This window comes from Berghia stephanieae, chromosome 5, assembly GCF_034508935.2.
Source record: "Berghia stephanieae isolate SIO BIC M18660-M18661 chromosome 5, UCSD_Bste_1.3, whole genome shotgun sequence".
NCBI lineage: Eukaryota > Metazoa > Mollusca > Gastropoda > Nudibranchia > Aeolidiidae > Berghia > Berghia stephanieae.
In genome coordinates this window covers 68,699,002-68,715,271 of record NC_088364.1, presented here as the reverse complement: position 1 = coordinate 68,715,271, position 16,270 = coordinate 68,699,002, and the positions used below count along the sequence as shown (strand labels likewise).

The 16,270-nt window shown below is 39.4% G+C and overlaps 1 protein-coding gene across 4 annotated transcripts in view; it reads left to right on the top strand.

The window, feature by feature from the left end:
- LOC144973504 (calcium-dependent protein kinase C) overlaps positions 1–16,270 on the top strand; it is a 320,626-nt gene that overhangs the window by 271,418 nt on the left and 32,938 nt on the right. For all 4 annotated transcript variants that reach the window (XM_078916013.1, XM_078916014.1, XM_078916012.1 and 1 more), the window contains 9 exons: positions 4,449–4,605; positions 5,967–6,075; positions 8,053–8,175; positions 9,176–9,304; positions 9,640–9,813; positions 11,583–11,674; positions 13,025–13,087; positions 13,725–13,863; positions 14,294–14,374. In XM_078916013.1, coding sequence (XP_078772139.1) covers positions 4,449–4,605; positions 5,967–6,075; positions 8,053–8,175; positions 9,176–9,304; positions 9,640–9,813; positions 11,583–11,674; positions 13,025–13,087; positions 13,725–13,863; positions 14,294–14,374 — 1,067 coding nt within the window. The remainder of the gene's footprint in view (positions 1–4,448; positions 4,606–5,966; positions 6,076–8,052; positions 8,176–9,175; positions 9,305–9,639; positions 9,814–11,582; positions 11,675–13,024; positions 13,088–13,724; positions 13,864–14,293; positions 14,375–16,270) is intronic.

The following is a 16,270-nucleotide window of genomic DNA, read 5'->3' as shown; positions in this document are numbered from 1 at the left end:
CGTGGGTGAGTGGATGAGTGAGATGAATGGATGGATGTTTGGTGGACGGGTGGGTGGCTAGATGGATGGGTCTGTGGATGGATGATGATTGTATGGATGGATAAATGTCTGTGAAATGTTGGACTGCTGATTATAACACTAACGACATCGAGATTGTGGAAAATGGAAATATGGATGATGGATGGGTGGGTGGGTGAGTGGTTGGTTGGATGGGTGTGGTGGATGGATGAAATGTCTGGACTGCTACAATCACACTAACTATATCGGAGTTTGGGGAATGAATGAATGCATCGGATTGACCCTCTCTCTATCTACCTCCCTCTCACTCACTCTCTCTTTCTTTCTCTATCTCTCTCTCTCTCTCTTTCTTTCTCTCTCTCTCTCTCATTCTCTCTCTCTTTCTCTCTTTCCTACTCTCTCTCTCTCTCTCTTTCTCTCTCTCCTCTGCCCTTTCTGTGTATGTGTGTGTGTGTTGTGTTGTGTTGTGTGTGTATTGTGTTGTATATGTGCGCGCGCGCGTGTGTGTGTGTGTGTGTGTGTGTGTGTGTGTGTAAAATTGCAAGCATGTTGTCGATCAGAAAGATTCAATATGTCTGGGACCAACTCAAGTCGTATGTTCTGGAAATAGATTGGTGCCCATTGTCCGTGGTGCCTGGCCCGCGCGCCACCAGACAGAAAACGTTACGCTTTGATTGCCTTGGGCTAGACACTTGAGACAAAAAGATTACAGTCTTCTACGGTGTCAGCTCGATTTATCTATACTTTAATATGTTTATTTCTTTTGAAATAGTATTTATTTTCTTGTTGGTGTGGACTTCGTTTCGTTGTGGTCATCTAATACACGCATACCACAATCGCACACACGCACGCACACACACACACACACACACACATAATATATATATATATATATATATATATATATATATATATATATATATATTAAATCGTGATATGATGCAAATATGATACAAAGAATGCTCGACATGTTGATAGCAACAATGGAGAAAATTATTATTGATTATTATATTTACCACGATATTGAAGTCTACATTAATACACGAATCTGCGAAATTACTTCAACAGTCAACAACAACAATAACAACAACAACAACAGTCAACAACAAACAACAACAACAAGTTCGACTCATGTCACAGACAGACCTGATGATGACCATACAGGCCTGAAACATTGATGAAGACGTCAATATATTGGTAAATTATATAATATATACATGCACACATAGACCAAGAAAAACATATTTGAATAGTTTGAACAGCTGGGTGACAAAGAATGAGAAGAGTAATATTAGTTTTCTGAGGTTATTTGATCAGAGAGATGAAAAGCGTAACATGATCACCGATGTCTGGCACAGACTTGGTACTTGAGGAAGAAGAACACACACACACATACACACACACACACACACACACACACACACACACGAGCGTAGCTGTCCGTTCGTTCAACAATGCGATTTGAGGAAATAAATTTGGTTTTTGGATCAAATCAACGCGATATCTATTCAATCCCATAATACACACAAACCATCTTCAACTGTAAACACCATGAAACATTTGGTGATGATTGGTCTAGTGGTTTCGGAGCCTTAGTGTTACAAAAATCCAATTTGTCAAATATATAATCTGATAATATATATAATTCATACTGCAACCACCATTGAGTACAGACGATACAAGTTATTTTGAATTTTATTTTATTTGTTTTCCACGTTAATTTGTGTATTGTTGTTCTGACGAAGGGTTTGTACCCGAAACGTCCATTGTCTGTTTTGTTCCCAAACACAAACCTCTCCCTTTTCACTCTTTCGTTGGTTATTGGACGTGTATGTTATCATTGGTATAATTACACATCATAGGGCCTGACCGACGTGTACATATTTTTGGAGGTCTGATAACACAAATTGTCATTGCCTCATTGTTGTCATGGAAATAATCTCAAACAAAGCCCATAATCGCGTTCGGTTATCAGACCTGCAAAAATGGTGCACATGTCGGGCCTATGTTTTCTATGTTTTTGGTTGGTTTTCTAAGATTTTCGTTGATTTTCTACGATTTTGGTTGGTTTTCTAAGATTTTCGTTGATTTTCTACGATGTTGGTTGATTTTCTAAGATTTTGGTTGGTTTTCTAAGATTTTGGTTGGTTTTCGGGAAGACAAGATAAAGGACACGTCTGGGCCGACTTAGGGCCGGCCGGTTATGCTAATGTGATTTGGTAAAGAGCTAGAATAACCACATTAAACTCGCCAGGCTTATTGATTTGGTTCTATTTTTGTCATTATCATTATTATTATTATGTTGTTTAGAGAGAGAGAGAGAGAGAGAGAGAGAGAGAGAGAGAGAGAGAGATCGTGTGTTTATTTCTGCTGACAGCTAATGAGACAGGCGACGGGGAGACGAAGATCGCCGGGGGACCAACTAAGTGTGGCAAATTAGGGCCGGAATGGGTCATTTAGGACGCCATATTGAATAGGAAGGGGGGAGAATCGTGTTCGATAATTAATGGTAAAAGGAGAATATTATTTGTTGTTTCCCCTGTCTTTATATTTTATGTTTGTTAATATTCTTTTTTTTTTTCAATTAAAAAAGTCTTTTCGTACGGCTATGTTGTCTTGTGGTGCGTGCCACTCGCTTTCGGATCGGAAGGTCCTGGGTTCGAGCCTTGCTCCACGCTTAGTTGAGTCCTTGGAAAAGCTCTTTACTCACATTCTCTCACCGTACTCAGGTGTAAAATAAGCACCTGACCCTTAACAGCGTTTTCTCTGTAGGAAAAAAAATTGTAATATCGCCTAACAGGCGACACACATGTCTTGTCCTACATGTTAAGTGTTGCTGTTGGTCAGGGACCCCTTGTAAAGCGCTTTGAGCACGTTTAGTGGATATTGCGCTATATAAAAGCTCAACTTTATTTTTTTGTTTGTTGTTTTTATTTTTTCTTTGATTGTTTTTTCATTTTTTGTTTGTATGGGGTCTTAGAAAGAATGCTTGTTTTTCTCCATCCTGTCCATCGTATAGTAGTAGTAGTAGGAGTAGAAGTAGTAGTAGTAGTAGTAGTAGTAGTAGTAGTAGTAGTAGTAGTAGTAGTAGTAGTAGTAGTAGTAGTAGTAGTAGTAGTAAGCTTCGCAGTCTGAATGACGCTTGCTGAGAATTGTGTGATCCATCGTATATCAGATCTGAATATCGTATTCATTCTTCTTTTACTTGAAGTCAACCTATAATATACTGTATATCTATTATTTAAAAAATAGGTTGGGGTCCAAAATTGTTCCGTACAGCCAATGTTAGATTTTTGCCAACGGTCACAGAATTGGATTCAATAGTCTGATGTCACGTCGCCCAGCAACGGCGGTCATCATGGTTCTAAACAAAGACAATCGGTACTTTTTATTCTTCATGGTGGTTAGAACTTTTCATATGTCGTGTGATCAGAATGTCGTGTAAAAGTCAAACCCTGATCAGATTTATGGTTTTTTTTCCCTCTGTATACGCTTTATGCTCGTCGGAGAAATATTTCATAAGGGCGTCCGCCATTGTTCCGATAGTTTAGAGCCAGTTACTAAGTTACCATGCGTCATTACGAGGAAAGTGACGTTACGACTGTTGAAGGCTATTATTGGCAAATCTAACAAATTATAAAACTATTTTTTACAGATAAAAATATGAACAAGTGGGTATGAAAGGTGCCAGACAAAGCAAGAAAAAAAAATGGAAGAAAAAAAAAAACATCCCAAAAAATCAGTCGACCTGGTGCCTGCTCCTTAATTTCTTTAATTTGATATATATTTTTTCCAGATTGATATACGAGTAACTTGCAAACTTTTAATAAAATTAAGGGTAGGTAATTTTATCACTCGTTGACTCAAATGGTTATTTACAGAGAATATCAGCTACGGCAAAAAGCTTGGTCCTTGGAATCCCCTTGCATAATGGCCGCCACCTATTGCCCGATTCATTTTATTTTCAGATTCTTCTATCTAAGTGAGTTCCATTGACAGTGGATAAAGTCAACCCTGCATAAAGTCAAATTAACTAACTCACTTAATCTAAGAGATTTTTGCCACTTTTCAAAATTGGAAAAAATGTTTTAAAAATGAGCATGTACATAGATAGTTTTATTCAACTACGATTAACATGTAAAAACTAAAAACATTAGCTTTGATACTACGCCTATAATTTGTCTCAGAAAAAAATATTTAATGGGAATGGAGCAAAAGTAACACCGGGTATACTACAGATATAGTCGGTGTTAGGGTTGATTGAGTTAACCTTTTTGGCTTGATAGTGGTGGCTACATCAGGATTCCACTGTAATCTGTTTAATAATAATATTTTCAATCGATGGCTATACCTAACTGGAATATATTATATTTTTCACTCCCCACCCCCTTCTTCATCTACCACCACCACCACCACCACCATCTGCCCAGTGTTGGAAGCCCGTAACCTTTGTCCCATGGATCCCAACGGTCTGGCTGACCCCTACGCCAAGGCCAAGCTTATCCCTGTCGACTCCCAGAAAATCAAGTTGAAAACGAAAACCATCAAAGCCAGCCTCAATCCTATCTGGAACGAAGCCTTTCAACTGTAAGTCTTAGTCTGTCAAGTACTTTAAATTACCGGATTAGAATACCACCATAATATTTTTAAATGAGCTTTTATATAGAGCAATATCCACGAAATGTGCTCAAAGCGCTTTACAAGGGGTCCCTGACCAACAGCAACACGTAACACGTAGAACGAGACATGACGCCTGTTAGGCGATATTACCATTTTTTTGTGACAGAGACAACGCTGTCAACGGCCAGGTACTTATTTTACACCTAGTGTACGGTGAGAGAATGTGAGTAAAGAGCCTTTTTCCAAGGACTCAACTATGCGCCGAGCTAGGCTCGAACCCAGGACCTTCCGATCCGAAAGCGAGTGTCATACCAAAGGCCAAGACCATAATATTGTACAGCTACTACTTTCCATGGTATAAAAATAGTCCCTCAGAGAGTAGCCATCGTAAAGTTATAGCCCGACACTGACCAAAAAATGACGTCCAAATGCCAGTCTTTGGCCACAAAAGAAGATAAATCGTGAGTTGTATTCAATAGTTCAACCAATGAAATAACTTGTTTCCTTGAGCTCTACTAACGACAACTCACTAAACGCTACACAAACCTAAAAAGTGACGTCAAACTGCCAGTCCTGGAGGGTTCTAGTGTCAGGCTATATGTTAACGATGGCTACGCTCAGAGCCATAAACGCTCATGGACCCGATTTCATGAACGAGGACTAGAGGTTATTTACTAGTCTAGTAAATGACTTCCTAGTCTTAAGCCTAAGCGGAGCAAGTGACTTAAAAAATTGCATTTCATGGACGCTTGCTAGCTAGGCCCCCCATAGTTTGTCCATGTTTCGATTACTGTTAAACAAACAATAGCAAACAGTAGCAATTGCTTGCTACCCTTTGGAAATGACGCTAAAACTTGAGCAAAACACTGCTACACACTCTAGCATTTATAACTGTGCACACTTGTGCGGGTAGGGGGTCCCCGATAGCTCAGTTGCTAGAGCACTCGCTTCACAAGCAAAGGGACTGAGATCGATCCCCGGGTGCAGTTGACATTTTTTTTTCTGACCACCCTGTCCACTCAGCAGTGATTGGGTAGCTAGGTCTGGAGGAAAGTACTTTGCGATTGACAAGCGTCCTATCCAAAGAGTAGCAAGCAATTGCTATTGTCCATTTCACACTATAGAAACCAGGATAAACTCCATCCAGATCCATGGGCCTAAGGCTCTGAAGGACTACAATTTCTGCTACTGCTCATGCGACCTATTTATCAAATGCCATTAAAATATTAAAATCTAAATATAATGCGAGTGATTCAGTTATATAATATAAATAAATTGTCCTCACACTGTGTATATTGATCCATGTTAATCCATTTCGGCGTCCACAGAGAGCTTGGCCCAGACGATCAGGCGAAGAGGCTTTCCATAGAAGTCTGGGACTGGGATAGAACTTCTAGGAATGACTTCATGGGATCTCTGTCTTTTGGAATATCCGAGGTAGGTGCTCTCCACGTACAGTGCAACTTCTGGATAACGACACCCCTGAATAACAACAATCCCTAGATAGCGACATTGACCTCTGGTCCCGATTCTTTTGCTCTATGCTCTTAGTAACAAAAAAAACCCAAATAGCGACATGTATTTTAGTAAAACCCCTGTTTAGGATCATCGTTTTTACAACGACAGCCCTGGATAACGACATAATTTTCCGGTCCCGGGCGATGTTGTTATCCAGGGGTTGCACTGTAGTCCATGCTTGAATACGGCTTATTAGCCAATAAATGTGTGTAAGGTGCTTTAGCTGGAGGGAAAAAAGAACAAATAAAAGCATATAGGGAATGAGATTAGCGGAAGAGTAGCGTCCCTTGATTCGACGTCACCCATAGTCTGTGACGTCACCGGCGGAAAAGTTATTAGAGAGAGAACGTCATGTTGGTTGTGCGCATGCGTCTCTCGTCCTCATGTTGGTTGTGCGCATGCGTCTCTCGTCCTCGCTCCGAGGACGAGAGACGCATGCGCACAACCAACATGACGTTCTCTCTCTAATAACATTTCCGCCGGTGACGTCACAGACTATGGGTGACGTCCAATCAAGGGACGCTACTCTTCCGCTAATCTCATTCCCTATTGGAAGAGCTGGAAGTCATGCCAAAGCTATTAAATATAATCAAAAGGAGACAACTCAGCTTTTTTTCGGTCATATATGCCGAAGCCCATACACGCTGATGAAAGATGTGATACAGGGGAAAATGGAGGGCAAACGAAGAAGAGGCAGACCTCAGCCTACCTATAGGGAATGCGATTAGCGGAAGAGTAGCGTCCCTTGATTGGACATCACCTTACAGAGAGAACGTCAACATGATTTTGCGCTTGCGTCTCTCTCGTCCTCGCTTTCGGTGAAGTGTCTCCAGAAGCGAGGACTAGAGACGCATCCGAACAACCAACATGACGTTCTCTCTCTAATAACTTTTCCGCCGGTGACGTCCAATCAAGGGACGCTACTCTTCCGCTAATCTCATTCCCTATATAAAAAAACATCCTAGAATGGACAGAGATGAATGGAAGGGAACTATATTATGATACCGTCAACGGACGAAGAGACTTGCGGACTTTTGTCATCACGGGCAGCCAACGTCAATGAGGACGACGCTGGATAGTGAGTGAGTGAGTGAGTGAAGGTGCTTTAGGAGTGATTATTATTGTTGCTTCATTGTCACTCATCACCACCACTACCATTACGACAATCACCACCAGCGCACAGGCTGACATGACCTCCCATAGTGGGCAGGGAGGTTCTTACTGTGTCTTTTATCCACTTATATTATCTGTTTTCCTATTTGCTTTCTGTCTTTGTCTTGGAATGAGATTACCAAGTTTTGCCTTGGCCCTGGCTGTAGTGCTTGGCTAGGAGGGAAAAAGTCAAATGCATAGTTATTATTTTGGGAGATGTTATTTGTTTTCCTTGTAAATGTTATGTATTGTTATGTTATTTTGAATGTATAATGTAAGCATTTGAGTGTATTCCTCTTAGTGGGGACTTGTGATCTCAAACTAAGTACATTGATGTTGTGCTCTTGGAATCTACATCTGTTCCCTATTTGAACCAATTCCCTTTTGTCTTACTTTTTCCTCGAGTCCTTTTAATTGTAAATCTAGAATCTTTTCACTATCCTATTTTCTTCCCTTTTACTGGCGCTCATCATCATCATCATTGCATACTTTCTTTGTCATAGTGTAGTCATTCTTTCTAAGCGTGTGTCCAATCCACCTCCATCGTCTTCTTCCTATTTCCTCTCCCACTAGTTTCTGCTGTGTTCTTTTATTGGCACTGATATGACCTAAATGTGTTGCAAGCGCCGTAAAACCCTTAAAAACAAACAAACAAACAAACAAACAACCAGCGCAGCATCATTGTCAGCCAGGCTAACCCCCCCTGTCTATCTATTCCATCTATTCCATCTTCCCCATCAACAGTTGATGAAGTCCCCCATAGAGGGATGGTACAAACTCCTGAACCAAGAAGAAGGAGAATTTTACGGAGTGCCTGTCACAGACAACATCTCTGAGAGTATCCAGGAGATTAAGAGTAAAATGCAGGTGGGTATCAACGTAGCCATCGTTATGTTATAGATAGTATGCGCTTGGCTAAGAAGCTCATAACATTGCCATCCGGAAGTATAACGGACCAATACACAAAACTGTGTGTACCCATGAACGTTTATAGTCAGGTTAATACAGTTCAGTGAGCATTACTCATAAACGCGGATGGCAAAAAATAATAAGAAAGACCTGAGTAACGTCATCTTCGAACTATCTGACACTGAAATCTAAAAGGACTGGCAGTTTGACGTCATTATTTGGTTTTTGCACCGCCTTGTGAGTTGTCGTTAGTAGAGCTCAAGGAAACAAGTTATTCCATTGGTTGAACTATTGAATACAACTCACTATTGGTTTTCTTTTGTGGCAAAAGACTGGCATTTTGACTTCATTTTTGTGGTCAGTGTCAGGCCATAACTTTACGAAGACCACGGTCTCAATGAACTAACAATATTCGGGGTCGTTCCACCAGGGTACAAGAAGTTATGACCATTTAATTTTCCGGTTTCTTGTCGTTTATGCAGTGCTTACTTTTCAGATATTTTATCTCTCAACTGTGCCTAATCCCCAACAAGTTAATTTGTAACCCACCGTCTGAAAACCGTATCATGAATGGGACCCCAAAAAGTTAATTTAGAATTAAAATGATACGAACTTTATTTCTTTTTTTTTTTACAATCTAAGAAATTGTATTCGTTCTTTCACACGGGGATAAGCGCCCTATTCGCCTGCTCGGCGCATAATTGAGTCCTTGGAAAAGAGTCTTTACTCACATTCTTTCAACGTACTCAGGTGTAAAATGAGTACCTGCCGTTAACAGCGGTTGTCCTTGTCCGAAAAATTGTAATATTGCCTAACAGGCGGCATGTCCCGTCCTACATTTAAATGTTGCTGTTGACCAGAAACCCCTTGTAAAACGCTTTGAGCACATTTAGTGGATATTGCACTATATAAAAGCTTTATTTTTTAAAATGTATTTTGTATATGTATGTTTCCCCAGAAAACCAGTATTAGTAGCGATCACAAACTTCCAGAGTCGGACAAGCTGAAAAACATGAGTAAACAGGACATTGTGAGGGCCAGCGATTTCAACTTCCTGACCGTCCTGGGCAAAGGCAGTTTTGGAAAGGTTCGTTTTGTTATAGGTATATTGAAGCTGACTGAACCCCCCCCCCCCCCCCTCGCCCTTCCCTCTGTCCACCCGTCAGCAGTGATTGGGTAGCTGGGTCTGTTTGGTGTGGTGGAAAGTACTTTCCAATAGACTTGAATCCTACCCAAAGTGTAGCAAGCAATTGCTATTGCTAGATAGAGAGAGTAGAGAGAGAGAGAGAGAGAGGGGTGAGTTCTAAAATTGGTGTGGTTAATATTTTGTTTTTTGGTGATGGTGGTGTTTGTGGTGGTGATGATATTGTTCTTGTTGTCTTTTTTAATTAATAGTACACTGATTTTGTCAAATGTTTACAGGTTGTCCTGGCTGAGAGAAAGGGTACAGATGAGTTGTATGCAATCAAGATCCTGAAGAAAGATGTGATAATTCAGGATGATGACGTCGAATGCACCATGATTGAAAAGAGGGCTCTAGCCCTACCCAACAAACCCCCCTTCTTAGTGCAACTCCATTCCTGCTTCCAAACTATGGTGAGAATATTATGTGATAACATTATTCTGTGTCGTAGTTAAGATTAGCTATGAATATACGATTCTTACACTCTTTGCTTTTTGGAATTCCGGGCGTCTTAACAACCAAATGCGAGTGTGCGTTGGGAACAAAGTTTGATTTCCGAAACGCAAGAATGTAAGAAAACGATTATTCTACCCCTCAATCCATTTCGATTTCGTCATCTCTGAGTAAAAGACATTTTCAAAATTATTTAAATGATACTTTTTTTTTTTCAAAAATCTTATATTAGTAAAATTCAACGTTTGATAATCTAAACAAATTATTATTGTAAACTTGATATCATTACGCGTTACTAATTAGGGAGAGGGGTAGAATAATGTTGATTGTTCCACCTCTAATCTTCGAGGCCCCCATCATTTCTTAATAAAAACACGATCGTTGAATAATGATACTAAGCCGCGAGAAGCTTGTGGACTAAAAAGTAATAAACAAAAATGTGACCCTTCGTCTGAATGTTACTCGAAGTCGACTCAATTCTAAGTATTTATTTGTTTTCGAGAGAGTTGTTCAGTGTGACAGCCATTGTTGGTGTTTAGGCTGAAGACTTTTGATAATCTTCGTTTGAGTGAATGTTTCTAAATTAAATCTGTTGTGTTCATACATGATTTGGGAAGAGCGTTCCAGTCTTTGATAGTCTAGTGCGGGGTGCAAATGAATATTTGACGATGTTTGAGTTTGTAGATTTGTAGAAATGGTTAGAGCTCAAAAACCGTCTCTAGCTAATAATGTGTTGAATAATGAATAATGTTTTGAAGCTATTAATTAAGCAATGCCTGCCTGCTCTTCCATTCATTATTGTCTCAGTCGAGTCTTTTTGATTTCGTGAAATATTAGCCTCAGACAATTCAATTCAATTCAAATGTTTATTTTAGGCAATTGCCAATATGAAACATACATTTACATAGAATTTCCAATCTATACTGGTAAAATCAATAATTGGATTCAATAGTCTGATGTCACGTCGCCCAGCAACTGGGGCCATCGTGGTTCTAAACAAAGAAAATCGGTACTTTTATTCTTCATGCTGGCTAGAACTTTGTCATGTCTTGTGATCAGAATGTGTAAAAGTCAAAACATGATCAGATTTATAATGGGTTTTTTTTTCCTCTGGATACGCTTTTATGCTCGTCGGTGAAATATTTCATAAGGGCGTCCGCCATTGCTCCGATAGTTTAAAGCCAGTTACTAAGTTACCATGCGTCATTACGAGGGAAGTGACGTTACGACTGTTGAAGCGTATTGCCAGTATGAAACATACATTTACATAGAATTTCCAATCAATACTGGTAAAATCAATAATTAACCACAGGAAACTACCAAAAATAATTAAAAAGATAAGTGCGGCTATGTGGTCTTGTGGTATGCCACTCGCATTCAGATCGGACGGGCCTGGGTTCGAGCCTCGCTCGGCGGATAGTTGAATCCTTGGAAAAGACTCTTTACTCAAATTCTCTCACTGTACTCAGGTGTAAAATGAGTACCTGGCCGTTAACAGCGTTGTCTTTGTCCGAAAAATTGTAATATCGCCTAACAGTAGGCGTCATGTCCCATCCTACATATTAAATGTTGCTGTTGACCAGGGATCCCTTTGTAAAGCGCTTTGAGGACATTTAGTGGATATTGCGCTATATAAAAGCTCAATTTTTATAAGAGAATGAATGGCGAATGGAAAAGGAAGTAAATGAATTTAAATGGTTGATTTTCTCCACATTCCATTCTGTGACAGGATCGTCTATACTTTGTGATGGAATACGTCAATGGAGGGGATCTCATGTACAGGATACAACAGGAGGGGAAATTCAAAGAACCCGTAGCTGTGTAAGTTTGTTTAACATCCATAACTAACTAAAGGAGAAAAAAAATATATTCTTTAACTCACTCAACCCTAACGCCGACTATATCTGTCGTTTACTATTTATTACATTTCTCTGAGACAAATTATAGGCGTAGTATTAGTATCCAAGTTAATGTTTTTAGTTTTTACATGTTAATGGTAGTTGAATAAAACTATATTATGTACATGCTCATTTTAATACATTTTTTTTTCCAATTTTGAGAAGTAGCAAAAATCTCTAGGATTGAGTGAGTTAATGCCCTTGATTGGGCTTATCAGATTTAATACGCCAGTAATGAGAATGGATGTCTGGTTTTTTGCTTTTGTTTTGTTTTTGCTTTGTTTTTTGTTGGGGCTTTCTTTTTTCTTTTTTGTTTGTTTGTTTGTTTGTTTGTTTGTTTGTTTGTTTGTCTTCTCTTTATTTTGAAGTTTTGGTTTTGTTTTTTGTTATTATTTTGTGTCGACTTCTCCCGTTTTGATATTTTTATATCAAAGAATGATATACAATATGTATTGTTAATCATTAAGAAACACTTGATCAATTCTATAACAGATATGACAGGATATAGATTATTCTACTGTTTTACAAAGTCACTGAGTGACATGAAGAAGATGTTATACCTCGGGGAAAGGAATCGGACATCAGTTCTAGACTTGAGCCACAGATGGGTTGATACTGGCCAGGCTTGCTGTACTGACTAAAAACTTTCAAATTTGACAGCTGTATTGCCATTGTTGGAGAGAGGCCCAAATTGACTCGTCTGTTTTCTAGGCTAGTTCATACAGCCCTTTTAAAAACATTTCTACTCTATCTATCCGCATCGTCGTCATACATTGTGCTCTGATTTTCTAAGTGCGGCTATGTGGTCTCGTGGTATGACACTAGCCGTTGGGCAGAAGGTCCAGGATTCGAGTTCCAACTTCAGCAGCAGCGCATAGTTAAGTCCCTGAAAAAGGCTCTTTACTCTCATTCAGCATAATCAAGTGTAAAATGAGTACCTTGCCATCAACAGTATCAGTATTGTCTCTGTGAAAAAAACTATAACCTTGTAAAATCACCTAACAGGCGTCATGTCCCGCCCTATATGTTTATTAAGTGTTGCTGTTGGCCAGGGACCCCTTAGAAAGCGCTATATAATTGTCAAAATACACACATACACTCACCCCTCTCTCTCTCTCTCTCTCTCTCTCTCTCGCTCTCTCTCTCTCTCTCTCTATCTATCTATCTATCTATCTATCTTTCTCTCTCACACACACACACACACACACACACACACACACACACACACAATTATATTACTGACTGAAACTGTTTGTTTTCTTTTCCTCCACAGTTTTTATGCGGCTGAAATCGCCATAGGATTATTTTATTTACATACACAAGGAATTATATACAGGTAATTCACTCATCTTTATTATTATAATTAGTCTTTAAAAACTACAGAAGATGTTATCTAGGCATTCCATGAAGGAAAATGATAGATAACCCATGAAACAAATGCCTTATATCGACATGAATCACCCACCCATATTGTCCAAAATAAGCAAATTGGAGGTTAATAAACTCGCCGAAGTAGCCCTACCCGAAGTGAGGCTCAAGCCCAGGGTCTTTCCGATCACAGTGCAATGCTTTAACAACTCGGCAACATGACCCCCCTTACTTTTCATATCTTTTTTTTTAATATGGTGATTTTATAACTTATGAAATATTATATCTTTTGTGTTGAAGTTAATGCAGCGAACACCAGTTGGCAGGAAATTAGTATGCTCCTTTGTAAGGAAGCACGAATTAAAATAGAATGCTAGATATTTCTAAAAGGTGAGCAATTAGTTAAGTGAAAAGAGGGGAGGCGGAGAGGAACTGTGTAATGCAGTTTCGAAAGTGAAATATAAAAACGTGTAGACTGTTGTTGGAAAAGAAGTACAATGGAATTGAAAATAAATATAAAAAATAATAAATAAGGGATGTCGGTATTAGTAAAATCATTTGTGGCAGCAGTGTAAGACAAAGATTTGCCCATGTGTCTTCCCCAGGGATCTGAAATTGGACAACGTCATGTTGGATGCCGAGGGTCACATCAAGATTGCCGATTTTGGCATGTGTAAGGAGAACATCTTTGGAGAGAAAACTACCAAAACATTCTGTGGAACTCCAGACTACATCGCCCCTGAGGTAAAAAAATAAAACAAATTCATTTTATTCATCCCGTGGGGGAAATTTGTCTCTAGGGTCTATTCCAAGGGAAGACTGGAATAACGCAGGCGTCAGCCGCAGTGCAGCGCCGCAAATTGAGCTAGACAGGGCGAGGTGACTTGCTCAAGGCCACACAGCGCAGCGGTACCTTTCGGGTAGGAAGCAAAGACCGTCCCGCTGAGCCACACTGTCCCTACTAGATATGCTATCTGATATATAAATTGTATAATTTGTATTACAACATTAAAACCGTACCAAGTTGGGTTATCAGACCTGTAAATAAGTACACGTTGATTCCAAGGATTTGTGTTGTTGGTTTGGTTAGGAAAAAACAAACGAAAACAAATCAAATGAAATGAAATCATGTATTAGTAAATATTTCCTTCTGTTTTTTTTTCTTCTTCCTCAGATTGTTTTATACCAGCCTTATGGCAAGTCCGTGGACTGGTGGGCTTATGGAGTGTTATTGTATGAAATGTTGGCTGGACAGGTAGGTCGTTTGGGGGGGGGGGGGGGGGGAGGGGAAGAAGTTTCTATGTGTATATACGCGCGTGTGTGTGTTTGTGGGTGAGAGAGAGAGCGAGAGAGATTAGAGTGAGAGAGAGAGAGAGAGAGAAAGAGGAAGAAAGATGAGAGAGAGCGAGCGAGAGAGAGAGAGAGAGAGAGAGAGAGAGAGAGAGGAAGAAAGATGAGAGAGAGAGCGTCATTGTTTGATGAGTTTGATTAAAGTGACCATAATAATTCGATTATCTCCCTTTGTATTTATTTATCACTCTTGGTTAGTCTTACTTCGCGAGTTATATATTGGATTATCTCCCTTACCTTGTTGATTTAGCCAGGCTTTCTTTTTATTCTCTCTCGCCGTGATGTGTTATTAATATGCAAGTTAAAATGGGTGTAGGCTACTCAACAGTGATAACCATAGCTGGCCTACAGTCGAAATAGGCAGGCTTCCTGATTCTGAACATTATGATAATACATCACTGATTGGTGGAAGGCATCACATGAGAGATGCTCTGAGCATGCGCACGAGTCAGTTCTGACCATCGTTTTCAAGTCAACTGGCCGTTGTTTATTCTGTTTACTTTGAACTCTGATGATTTTTTAATGCGCCTTTGTAAGCTTATGGTATGACACTCGTTTTCGGATCGGAAGATCTTGGGCTCGAACCTCGCTCGGTACTTAGTTGATTCATTGGAAAAAGCTCTTTACTTACATTCTCTCACAGTACACCGACCACAAGACTGAGTTGTTTCGCGAGGCTTATTTCTCATAAAATAGATGTTGCTTTGATTTTTGTTTTGTTTTTTTTTATGCATGCTTATTATGTATCATGTAGTGTCGTGATTTTTAATTTTGTTGTTTTTAAACATTTTTATATTTATTTTTATTATGTAAAGCGCCGCAGAGCACGATTGACGTGAATGTTTGGGCGCTATATAAATTCATTATTTACTATTTACTACTCAGGTGTAAAATGAGTACCTGTTCGATAAAAAAACGTCATCGATGAAAAAAAAAATTGTAATATCGCCTAATAGGCGTCGTGTCTCGTTCTTTATGTTACGTGCTGCTGTTGGTTAGGGACCCTTTGTAAACCGCTTTGAGCACGTTTAGTGTATATTGCGCTATTATTATTATTCTTCTGGCTGATAGAATTATACAGATTTTGAACGTTATCTCATGTGTAGTTTCAAAATAAACATTTTTTTTAAAATTAAAAATTTGAACTTTTATATAGGGCAATATCCACTAAACGTGCTCAAAACGCTTTACAGGACGTCCCAAGCCAATAGCAACACTTAAAACCGAAGACGATGGCTATTAAGCGAAATTAGAATTTTTTTTTCCGACAAACAACGCTGTTAACGGCCATTTTACACCTGAGTATGGTTATAGAATGTGAACACAAGAGCCTTTTCAAGGAAACGACTATGCGCCCCCCCCCCCCCCCCCACAGCAAGACTAACCAAAGACCCTCCGATTCGAATATCAGAGTACCAATTTGGAAACGGCAAAATCACTTGAAAATCAATACTTCCGTTGGTGACATTTCAACAAAACAAAAACACGGCGAAGAAATCAAGAAGTCTGTACAGAAGTGCATAGATCAAAACTACCCTGAAAAAAAATGGACAAGAATCTATACAGATGGTTCATGCAATAAAGAACACAGTGCGGGGGCCTGGGAGTGCACATCGAGTACACAAATGGTCAACAAAAGGAGATCAGCAAACCGACTGGTACTCGCACTTCAATCTACAAGTCAGAGGCAGATGCAATCCATGAAGCTGTTAAGCAAATCCTCTCAGAAAATGAAAAGCCAAGACACATAGTGATTTTAACAGATGCTAAGAAAATTCTGGAGGATATAATGATGCCTTTG